The sequence below is a fragment of the Bison bison genome, unplaced genomic scaffold (assembly GCF_000754665.1).
Source record: "Bison bison bison isolate TAMUID 2011002044 unplaced genomic scaffold, Bison_UMD1.0 scf7180017864279, whole genome shotgun sequence".
Lineage (NCBI taxonomy): Eukaryota > Metazoa > Chordata > Mammalia > Artiodactyla > Bovidae > Bison > Bison bison.
Window position 1 is genome coordinate 601,761 of NW_011494851.1, and position 12,719 is coordinate 614,479.

Sequence of the window (12,719 nt, forward strand, 5' to 3'; positions counted from 1 at the left end):
TGAAGTGATGGGACCAAATGCCATGATCTTTGTTTTCTGAATGTTGAGCTTTAAGCCAACTTTTTCACTCTCCACTTTTACTTTCATCAAGAGGCTTTTTAGTTCCTCTTCACTTTCTGCCATAAGGGTGGTGTCATCTGTATATCTGAGGTTATTGATATTTCTCCCCACAATCTTGATTCCAGCTTGTGTTTCTTCCAGTCCAGTGTTTCTCATGATGTACTCTGCATATAAGTTAAATAAGCAGGGTGACAATATACAGCCTTGATGTCCTTCTTTTCCTATTTGGAACCAGTCTGTTGTTCCATGTCCAGTTCTAACTTATTCCATGTCCAGTTCACACTTATTACTGTAATCTAAACTTTTTGAAACCACTTTACTAGATAGAATTACTAAGTCTTTCCAAGGCTGGCAATTCAATTGCTAGCTTAACAAAACAACTGCATTTAGAATCTAAATAAACTGAAGATACTCATGGAAATAACCAGGGCAACATCTTTCACATACACAATGTAGATATAAATTTGGAGTTTCAATAATTTAGAAAAATATTGGCATAAATATACAGAGAATTTTTAATTACCAACCTAAAAGATTTAATCCATTATAGATCTCTGCACTTCTCTTGCTTTATTCTTTTTCTCTCCACTATATAATTCATTTCTGTTTCATGTTAACATATCTAAATCTGACTTGTCTTCATGGTAAAATATCAGAACTCACCTTCCTCTAGAATTTTAAACCGACTAAACCTATTTTCCCCTTCATGGATCACAGCCTTGTTATGGTGAAGTGGCTTGTGTTACTCTGAAGCTATGAAACATGCAAAGTAGGGCCACCAAGATGGAGGGGTCAAAGTGGAGAGTTCTGACAAAACATGGTTCACTAGAGGAGGGATGGCAAACCACTCCAGGATTCTTGCCATGAGAACCCCATAAAGATTATCGGAAGGCAAAAAGATATGAAACCAGAAGATGAGCCCACCAGGTCAGAATGTTTCCAGTATGCTACTGGGGAAGAGCAGAGGGTAATTACTAATAGTTCCAGAAAGAATGAAGAGGCTAGGCCAAAGCAAAAGTGATACTCAGTTGTGGATGTGCCTGGTGGTTAAAGTAAAGTTCATGCTGTAAATAATAATATTGCATAGGAATGTAGAATGTTAGGTCCATGAAACAAGGTAAATTTGGATGTGATCAAACAGGAGATGGCAAGAGTGAACAACGGCATCTTGGAAATCAGTGAACTAAAACACTTGTCCGAACTAAAATGGACAAGAATAGGAGAATCTAATTCAGATGACCATTATATCTACTACTGTGGGCAAGAATCCCTTAGAAGAAATGGAGTAATCCTCACAGTCAATAAAAGAGTCCAGAATGCAGTAGTTGTGTACAATCTCAAAAACAAAAAAATGATCTCTATTTGTTTTTAAGGCAAACCATTCAACATCACAGTAATCCAAGTCTATGCCCCAACCACTGATGCTGAAGAAGCTTAAGTTGATTAGTTCCATGAAGATCTACAAAACCTCCTAGACTAACATAAAAAAAAAAAAAAATGTCCTTTTCATCATTAGATCAGATCAGTCGCTCAGTTGTGTCCAACGCTTTGCGACCCCATGAATCGCAGCATGCCAGGCCTCCCTGTCCATCACCAACTCCCAGAGTTCACTCAGACTCACATCCATTGAGTCAGTGATGCCATCCAGCCATCTCACCCTCTGTCGTCCCCTTCTCCTCTTGCCCCCAATCCCTCCCAGCATGAGTCTTTTCCAATGAGTCAACTCTTTGCATGAGGTGGCCAAAGTACTGGAGTTTCAGCTTTAGCATAATTCCTTTCAAAGAAATCCCAGGGCTGATCTCCTTCAGAATGGACTGGTTGGATCTCCTTGCAGCTGTCCAAGGGACTCTCAAGAGTCTTCTCCAACACCACAGTTCAAAAGCATCAATTGTTTGGTGCTCAGCCTTCTTCACAGTCCAACTCTCACATCCATACATGACCACTGGAAAAACTATAGCCTTGACTAGATGGACCTTTGTTGGCAAAGTAATGTCTCTGCTTTTGAATATGCTGTCTATGTTGGTCATAACTTTCTTTCCAAGGAGTAAGCGTCTTTTAATTTCATGGCTGCAGTCACCATCTGTAGTGATTTTGGAGCCCAGAAAAATAAAATCTGACACTGTTTCCACTGTTTCCCCATCTATTTCCCATGAAGTGATGATTGGAATACAAATGTAGGAAGTCAAGAAATTTCTAGAGTAACGGGCAGGTTTGGCCATGGAGTACAAAAAGAAACAGGGCAAAGGCTTAAGAGTTTTATCAACAGAACACACTGGTCATACAAAGCACCCTTTTCTAACAACAGAGTAGACATCTCTACACATGGACATTACCAGATAGTCAATACCAAAATCAGATTGTTTATATTCTTTGCAGCTGAAGATGAAGATGTTCTATACAGTGAGCAAAAACAAGACCTGGGGCTGACTGTGGCTCAGATCATGAGCTTCTTATTGCAACATTCAGTCTTAAATTGAAAAAAAGTAGGGAAAACTACTAAGCCATTCAGGTATGACTTAAATCAAGTTTCTTATTTTTATACAGTGGAGGTGACAAATAGATCCAAGAGATTATATATGATAGACAGAATGCCCAACAAACTATGGATGGATATTCATTACACTGTACACAAGGCTGAAGCCAAAATCATCCCAAGGAAAAATAAATGCAAGAAGTCAAAGTGGTTATCTGAGGAAATTTTATAAAAAGCTAAGGAAATAAAAGCAAGGGAGAAAGTGAAATATATATACAACTGAATGCCGAGTTCCAGAGACAAGCAAGGAGAGGTAAGAAGACCTTCTTGAATGAGCAGTGCAAGGACGTTAAGGAAAATGATAGAATGGGAAAGACTGGAGGTCTTTTAAGTAAAATTGTAGATACCCAGTGAACACTGCATGCAGGAATGGGCATGATAAAGACAGAAACAGTAAGGAACTAGCATAAGCAAAAGAGATTAAGAAGAGATGGCAAGAATACACAGAAGTACTATACAAAAAAGCTCTTGATCTAGATAACCATGATGGTGTGGTCACTCACCTAGAGCCAGACATTCTGTAATGTGAAGAACTAAAGATTCTCTTGATGAAAATGAAAGAGGAGAGTGAAAATATTGGCTTAAAACTCAACATTCGGAAAACTAAAATCATGGCTCTGGTCCCATCACTTCATGGCAAATAGAAGGGGAAACAGTGGAAACAGTGACAGACTTTTTTGAGGGGCTCAAAAATCACTGCAGATGGTGACTTCAGCCATGAAATTAAAAGACACTTACTCCTTGGAAGGAAAATTATGACCAACCTAGCTATGGCAACTCACTCCAGTACTCTTGCCTGGAAAATCCCATGGGTGGAGGAGCCTGGTAGGCTGCAGTCCATGGGGTCACGAAGAGTCAGACACAACTGAGCGACTTCGCTTTCACTTTTCACTTTCATGCATTGGAGAAGGAAATGGCAACCCACTCCAGTGTTCTTGCCTGGAGAATCCCAGGGATGGGGGAGCCTGGTGGGCTGCCATCTATGGGGTCGCACAGAGTCAGACACGACTGGAGCAACTTAGCAGCAGCAGCAGCAGCAGACAGCATGTTAAAAAGCAGAGACATTGCTTTGCCAACAAAGGTCCATCTAGTCAAAGCTATGGTTTTTCCAGTAGTCATGTGTGCATGTGAGAGTTGGACTATAAAGAAAACTAATACAATTATGTAAAGTTTAAAAATAAAATAAAATTTAAAAAAAATAAAGAAAGCTGAGCACAGAAGAATTGATGCTTTTGAACTGTGGTGTTGGAGAAGACTCTTGAGAGACCCTTGGACTGCAAGGAGATCAAACCAGTCCATACTAAAGGAGATCAGTCCTGGATATTCACTGGAAGGACTTATGCTGAAGCTAAAAGTCTAATATTTGGCCATGTTATGAGAAGAACCAACTCATTTGAAAAGACCCTGATGCTGGGAAAGATTGAAGGCAGGAGAAGGGGACAACACCGGATGAGTATGATGGCAATCACTGACTCAATGGACATGAGTTTGAGTAAACTCCGGGAGTTGTTGATGGACAGGGAGGCCTGGGGTGCTGTAATTCATGGGATTGCAAAGAGTTGGACATGACTGAGTGACCGAAATGAACTGAACTGAACTGAATTGATTACATAAAAATCCAGTTTTGGTGATGGAATTCCATCTGAGCTATTTAAAATACTAAAAGAAGTTCTTATTAAAGTGTTGAACTCAATATGTAAGCAAATTTAGAAAACTCAGCAATGGCCACAGGACTGTAAAATGTCAGTTTTCATTCCAATCCCAAAGAAGCGTAGTGTCAAAGAATGTTCAAACTACAGTACAGTTGTGTTTATTTCACATGCTACTGAGGTTATGCTCAAAATCCTTCACGTGAGGTTTCAACAGTACGTGAACAGAGAGCTTCCAGATGTATAATCCAGATTTAGAAAAAACAGAGGAACCTGAGATCAAATTGCCAACATTTGTTGGATCATAGAGAAATTTTGTAATGATTCCAGTAAAATACCTACTTCTTCTTCACTGACTACACTAAAGCCTTTTACTATGTGGATAACAACAAACTGTGGAAAGTTCTTAAAGAGATGGGAATACCAGACCACTTTACTTGTTTTCTGAGAAACCTGTATGTTTGTCAAGAAACAACAGTTAAAACTGAACATGGAATAAAGGAGTTCCAAACTGGGAAAGGAGTATGTCAAGGTGACAAGTATACTGTCACCCTGTTTGTTTAACTTAAATGCAGAGTACATCATGCAAATGCCAGGGTGGATGAATCACAAGCTGGAATCATGATTGCTAGGAGAAATATCAACAACATATATCTTTATATATATATATAATATATATAGTATATATAATATATGTTATAGTATATATATTTATATAAATTAAAATATAATGTATTGTAATATAATATGATATATGGTATATTTATTTATTATATATAGAATCTTATTCATGAGAAAATTTTTGAGGGATAGTGAGAAATTTTCTGTTTTCATTTATTCATTATGCCTATCATGTCATATACACAAAAAATATTCAGCAAATATTCTGCATCTTTCCTGAAAGAAAATAATGAAATAATTTTCCTAGTTTACTCAAGTATTTTTTTAAAAACTAATGATGTATAGAACAGGCTTATGGACTCTGTGGGAGAGGGAGAGGGTGGCAAGATTTGGGAGAATGGCATTGAAACATGTGAAATGTCATGTATGAAACGAGATGCCAGTCCAGGTTCAATGCACGATGCTGGATGCTTGGGACTGGTGCACAGGGACGACCCAGAGGGATGGTATGGGGAGGGAGGAGGGAGGAGGGTTCAGGATGGATTTTCTTTTAATATAAAAAAATAAATAAATAACTAAAAATATACATTTAAAAAAAACTAATAAATTAAATTATGAGCTTTAAGTATTTTCTGAAAAGAAACATTGTTCAAGTAAATCTAGAAGTATTGAAAATGCTCTTTTGCAAAATCTATAGAATGTGCAACACCGAAAATGAATTCTAATGTAACTATGCACTTAGGACAATAATGATGTGTCATTGTAGGTTCTGGGAGTATAACAAATATACTCTTCTGAATATTATGGTGGAGAATGCTGCCCATGGTTTTCTGTGTTTGCCCAGCACAAATAATCCACTTGCAATGCATGAGATGAGGGTTTGATCGCTGAGTCAGGATGATCCCCTGGAGGAGGAATGGCAACCCACTCCAGTATTCTTGCCAGGAAAAATCCCATGGAGAGAGGAGCCCATGGGACCCCAAAAAGTCAGACATGAAACTGAGCATGAAACTGAGCATGAAACTGAGCATGAAAAGTCAGAGCATGCATGTTTTCCATGTGTGGGGCCGGGGTATATTGGAACTCTGTGTATTTTCTGAACAATCTATCATGAATTTAAAAATGCCCTAAAAATGAAGTTTATTAAAAATTGTTAACTGGTAATTATAGGCATCATCACTATGTTAATAACTATAGGTAAACTAGTCAAAAGTTGTAAAAATAAAAATTAAACAAATTTCATATATATATTTCCCTATAAATAATAATAGGATATCTATTAATGAGGAAAATCTAGCCATTAGTAAAATTAAATAACAATTTAAATGCAATTTTTAAGTATTCCTATATGATAGATATTTAATCAGTATAAATACATGAAATAAAAAACATGCTCTATATTTGCTTAAATATAAGGAAACACCTTATATTTATTAATGACTTTCACATATAGGATGTTTCCTGTTAACAATAACCCGGTGTACGAGACAGCAAAAGAGACACTGATGTATAGAACAGTCTTATGGACTCTGTGGGAGAGGGATAGGGTGGGAAGATTTGGGAGAATGACATTGAAACATGTAAAATATCATGTAAGAAACGAGTTGCCAGTCCAGGTTCGATACACGATACTGGATGCTTGGGGCTAGTGCACTGGGACGACCCAGAGGGATGGTATGGGGAGGGAGGAGGGAGGAGGGTTCAGGATGGGGAACACATGTATACCTGTGGCGGATTCATTTTGATATTTGGCAAAACTGATACAATTATGTAAAGTTTAAAAATAAAATAAAATTTAAAAAAAAAGAAATAGAATGAAAAAGTTCAAATAAAACTTTGAGTTTTGAAGATTAGAGTGTGAGTTAAAGAGGTAGATACGAAAATGTTCACGATGAAGGGGCATTTATCATAGTATTATTTCTGAGTTCCATGTAAAAATATGATTTCCACATACTCTTTCCATCATAACATTGAACTTATTCTTATAGGTAAATCTGAACCAATTTGAGAAAAAGACTGTAATATAAATTCAAAATTGTATATCAACTTACATGCTTTGTGAAATTTCTGCTTAACATCATGAATGGTAGATTTTTGTGTCACCTGAAAAATGGAGAGAATGATTAACAAAAAGTATTAATTTGTTTGCTTCATATTCATTTAATAAGAAAACATTTGTTTAATAGGTTTAAAATATAAAATAAGTACAAAATGTGTAGCTTTTTTGTTTAGCTCTCTAGTTACTACCTCTCTGATGATTTTGAAACATTGCCTCTTTAAGGCTTTTGCCAGAGTTTTGTATTTATATATAACAGCAATAATGTAATGATGAGGTCATCCAAATTCTTATTTCAGGATTTATTTTTATTGATTTTCTCTGCCTGTGATATTCAGTTTCTGATTTCCAAATTGGTGGGACTATCAATTCAAAGTATGAATGATAAAATAAATAAAAATAAATAAAATAAAAATAATAAAAATAAAATAAAATAAAATAAATAAAAAAAAAAAGTAAAAGAGTTATCAGAAGGATCCAGGGATATAAAATTTATTTACACAAACAAAAGAGGGAAATATTTACTTCAGAATATCATGTAAAGAAACAAAATATTCTAAGTTTCATAGTTATGTTTTTAAAATCTTCACCCAAGGTGCCATAGGACCATCAAAAATCTGTTAGATATTTTTTTTTTTATTATTCTTTAAGTATATTATTATTATTTGGTCCTAAAAGACTCTGATGCTGAAAGGGATTCGGGACAGGAGGAGAAGGGGACCACAGAGAATGAGACGGCTGGATGGCATCACTGACTCGATGGATGTGAGTCTGAGTGAACTCCGGGTGTTGGTGATGGACAGGGTGGCCTGGTGTGCTGCGATTCATCGGGTCGCAACGAGTCGGGCACGACTGAGCGACTGAACTGAACTGAACTGAATCTACAGAAATTAAATCTTTCCAATGTTAGAAAAGGGCTTCCAGATATCAGAGTGATAAAGAATCCACCTGCCAATGTGGGAGATGCAAGAGACACAGGCTCTATTCCTGGATCAGGAAGAACCTTTGGAGTAGAAAATGGCAGCAACAACAGAAAAGGAGAAAAGTATGGCAGAGGATGAGATAATTAGTTAGCATTACCAGCTCAATGGACTAGAACTTTAGCAAACTCAGATAGTGAAGGACAGGGAAGTCTGGTGTGCTGCAGTCACAAAGAGTTGGACATGACCTAGCAATTAAATAATAATTACAAAAATGTTAGAAAAGAGAATAAGGGAAAATGTTTCTTCATCTAAATAGGAAAATTCATTAGGATAAGAGTTTTATCAAAACACCCCAAACCATTAAAGTACTTTCTGACTTTCTGATTCAGTCCTTAGCCAGCTTACAAACTGAAATTCCCCTCTGCTTCTGATTTCTCATTGGCTTATGAAAAATCCAACAATCCTTCAAGGACTATGTCAAAGACATTTTCATATTCATGCAAGTCAAATGTATTTCCTTTCTCTAAACAAATATAGAATATTGTGTGCATGGTTTATTTTAGTTTTTGCTACATTAAAATCTTCTTATGGCTATTTTGGGAGGATAAAATGAAAAAAAAAATGTGTCCAAAGGGATGGTACATAATAATATTCTAGGCAGTTTTTATTGAAATTATCATATTTAATATTGTATTATAAATCAAAAGCATAACAAAGAGTACATTTCTTTTACTATATTCCATTCCCTCCTTAACCAAGTGTGACAAACCATTCAGAATTATTTCTTATTTCTTCTATGTTTATATTTTACTAAACCAGAAAGTTTCAAGCACTGAAGAATGATATTTTTTTCCATTTGTGTTATACTTTAAATTACAAAAGAAACCTAAATGATTCTGTTAGTGTGAATTTTAAGTTCTTCATATCATTGTCTTTTCTAAAAGTTGGAAATATTTGATAAATTTAGAGAGCATAATACATATTTTTATGCCTAAATGTATCATGTTTTAATTTTGATTATTAAACTTTGGTATTTGAATTATATTTTTAAAGGTGATGGTTTGTTTTAGTAATATTCACTCCAGTAGTTCATTGTTATTTAATAACCATAAATAACATTAAATAACAAAGCACCATTATATGTTGTGGCCTCTGACAAAGACACCTAAGATACATGTACTATTCTCTAGAGTAAAAAATATCTGTTCATCAGTCTTTTCAAGAGCCATATATTTAAAAATATAATATAATATAGTAATAATTTTCATGATTAATTCCTCAGTTAGGGTTCACTGTCTGCTCAGCTCCCGCTATTTGAGGGCACATAATCTTGACTGTGTGGATCCCAAAAAACTGTGGAAAATTCTGAAAGAGATGGGAATAACAGACCACTTGCCTCCTGAGAAATTTGTATGCAGGTCAAAAAGCAACAGTTAGAACTGGACATGGAACAACAGACTGGTTCCAAATAGGAAAAGGAGTACGTCAAGGCTATATACTGTCACCCTTCTTATTTAACTTATATGCAGAGTGCATCATGAGAAATACTGGACTGGATGAACCACAAGCTGGAATCAAGTTTGCCAGGAGAAATATCAATAACCCCAGATTTGCAGATGACACCAAATTTATGGTAGAAAATGAAAAAACAAACAAAAAAAAACACCACTAAAGAGCCTCTTCATGAAAGTGAAAGAGGAAACTGAAAAAGCTTGCTTAAAACTCAACATTCAGAATTTTAAGATCATAGCATCCAGTCCCATCACTTCATGGCAAATAGATGGGGAAACAATGGAAACAGTGACAGACTTTATTTTGGGGGGGGTCCAAAATCACTACAGATGGTGACTGCAGCTATAAAATTAAAAGACGCTTACTCCTTGGAAGAAAAGTTGTGAGCAAACTAGACAGCATAGTAAAAAGCAGAGACATTACTTTGCCAACAAAGGTCTGTCTAGTCAGGGCTATGGTTTTTCCAATAGTCATTGTGTGTATGTGAGAGTTAGATTATAAAGAAAGCTGAGCACCGAAGAATTTGGTGCTTTTGAAGTGTGGTGTTGGAGAAGACTATTGAGAGTCCCTTGGACTGTAAGGAGGTCCAACCAGTTCATCCTAAAGGAAATCAGTCCTGAATATTCATTGGAATGACTAATACTGAAGCTGAAACTCCAATATTTTGGCCACCTGATGTGAAGAACTGACTCATTTGAAAAGACCCTGATTCTGGCAAAGATTGAAGACAGGACAAGAAGGGGATGAGAGAGGATGAGATCTTTGGATGGCATCACTGACTCAATGGACATGAGTTTAAATAAATTCCAGGAGTTGGTGATGAACAGAGAAGCATGGTGCATTGCAGTCCATGTTGTCGCAAAGAGTCGGATATGAGTCAACTCCTGAAATAAACTGAACTGAATCTTGTGTATACATGCCAGTGGTTCTAACAGTCTATGAAATCCTTGAAAACAATTATCTGGTGTATCGTAGTTTGTGTTTCAACGTGTAGCATACCATATAGCATATAGTACAGCGTTAGGTCACTTTTGTTGAAGTGAAAAATAAAGATATGAGCAGAAATTTGCATGAAAACAGAAGCCCCATGATTTGATATGAAAAATCTTTCACAAGATTACTATGGAAAAGCTGTATGCTTTGTTTTTCAAACCAGCATACAGTAAATAACAATCTTCTAACTTGGCATATACACATTTCCTTCCCTGAATTTATAGACTTCCAAGACTAAAATTATGTTACCCTGAAAAAAACCTACTTGTGGAAACTGGGTTATTATTACAAGCTTTTCACAAAGTTTTAAATTTAATATTTTTATTGTTACATTTAAATTTCACTTGTTAAAAAACAAAAGCTGCTGACTTTGAATAAATCTTTGAGAATTGCCCTTTTCTAGAACAATTTTAGTCAAATACAGCAGAAAAATATATAATTAACCATGAAATGATTCAGACAGTAAGTGTTGCTCAATTAGCCACAAGCTTGTGCTTGGTCAACTCTTTCAGTACTTTAGTTGTACTCAGCACAAAAAGAGGAAAATATGATCATTAATAGAGCATATAAGACTTTATGATTACTAAATAAATGTCTCCGTAGATTTATTAAGAAATTTTTTCATAATAATTTCTACTTTTAGCCAGTTTAAACAACAGGGACCAGCTAGCTATCTTTGCAATAATTCATTCATTTTTGTAAATCACAATTAATTGTGCTGTTGGGAGAAAAAGTATTCTGTCATCTGAAATTTTAAAATTCTCTTCATTAATCTTTCTTTATAATCAGAGTGACTTAGTCTTAAAATGTTAAGTACATAAGGTAATTGATGTTAATTAGTTGAACCAAAAATTTATTCCTAAATTTCAACTAATCATAGTTGAGTTTTGCATCATCATTACTGTTTTCAACATTTAAGTTGATGGACTTAGAAAAATATTTTCATGTTAAAGTGCAATTTAGGGTTTGCTTGCATTTCCCCCTTGTGAAGATATTGCAGTATTTCACAAAATAATTTTTTTCACTATTACTACTTTTTGAACTTCAAAAGTGGCAATTCTTTTACTGTCTGAGCCACCAGGAAAGCTCTTTATATAATATAGTGGGTTATTTTAAGAAAAGCTTTGCACTGTCAAAAAAAAAGTATGTATACATACATGTATTTCAGATTTTATTATCATAGCAAATGGTTCTTTATATGTTACAATAACACATTTTGTCAATTATTTTTTAAAATATAAAAATAAGCATTCATACATAAATTCTTTAAAATTTTCACCATGGAAATTTTCAAAAATATATCCTTCTGAATAATTTTCTTTTAAATAAATATTTAGCTCCAAATGAATTATGTGTAAATATACATTTTACCTAGAATTGTAGCCTAAATATTATTTATTTTCTCATTACATATATATGTATATATCATATAAGTATTGTAAATATAAGAGTAGAAAGAAAAGTATGGTTGAAAATATGACTCTGAGTATCTGATTTTATTCTATATAACTATTATATGATTATAACATTGCAGACATAAATACAGTGTCAATAACCACTCTAAAACTAACATTTAATTTTTGCAATCCTTCAATAAAATTAAATATCCTTTAGTGACCAGAATATTCATTTACAGTGTCTATTATCAAGCCATTTAATTTCTATTTAATGTGAAAATAATAGTCTTTATACATCATGTACTGAACAAGCGGCTATTTCTATACATTTCCTGCCTTATAGCTTGATATTTTAACATGTTGAAAATATTAAACAAAATGTAAAATTGCAACTAGAGTTTGATGCCCAACTCAGCAGTGGCAACAGGACTGGAAAAGTCAGTGTTCATTTCAATCCCAAAGAAAGGCAATCCCAAAGAATGCTAAAACTACCACACAATTGCACTCATCTCATACTCTGGTAAAGCAATGCTCAAAATTCTACAAGCCAGGCTTCAGCGATATGTGAAACATGAACTTCCAGATGTTCAAGCTGGTTTTAGAAAAGGCAGAGGAACCAGAGATCAAAATGCCAACATATGCTGGATCATGGAAAAAGCAAGAGAGTTTCAGAAAAAACATCAATTTCTGCTTTATTGACTATGCCAAAGCCTTTGACTGTGTGGATCACAATAAACTGTGGAATATTCTGAAAGAGATGGGAATACCAGACCACCTGACCTTCATCTTGAGAAATTTGTATGCAGGTCAGGAAGCAACAGTTAGAACTGGACATGGAAAAACAGACTGGTTTCAAATAGGAAAAGGAGTATGACAAGGCTGTATATTGTCACTCTGCTTATTTAACTAATATGCAGAGTACATCATGAGAAATGCTGGGCTGGAAGAAACACAAGCTGGAATCAAGATTGCTGG

At 35.0% G+C, this 12,719-nt stretch overlaps 1 protein-coding gene across 1 annotated transcript in view; it reads right to left on the reverse strand.

The window, feature by feature from the left end:
* TECRL (trans-2,3-enoyl-CoA reductase-like) overlaps nucleotides 1-12,719 on the reverse strand; it is a 144,464-nt gene that overhangs the window by 101,101 nt on the left and 30,644 nt on the right. Inside the window, exon 2 of the mRNA XM_010848894.1 lies at nucleotides 6,915-6,966. Coding sequence (XP_010847196.1) covers nucleotides 6,915-6,966 — 52 coding nt within the window. The remainder of the gene's footprint in view (nucleotides 1-6,914; nucleotides 6,967-12,719) is intronic.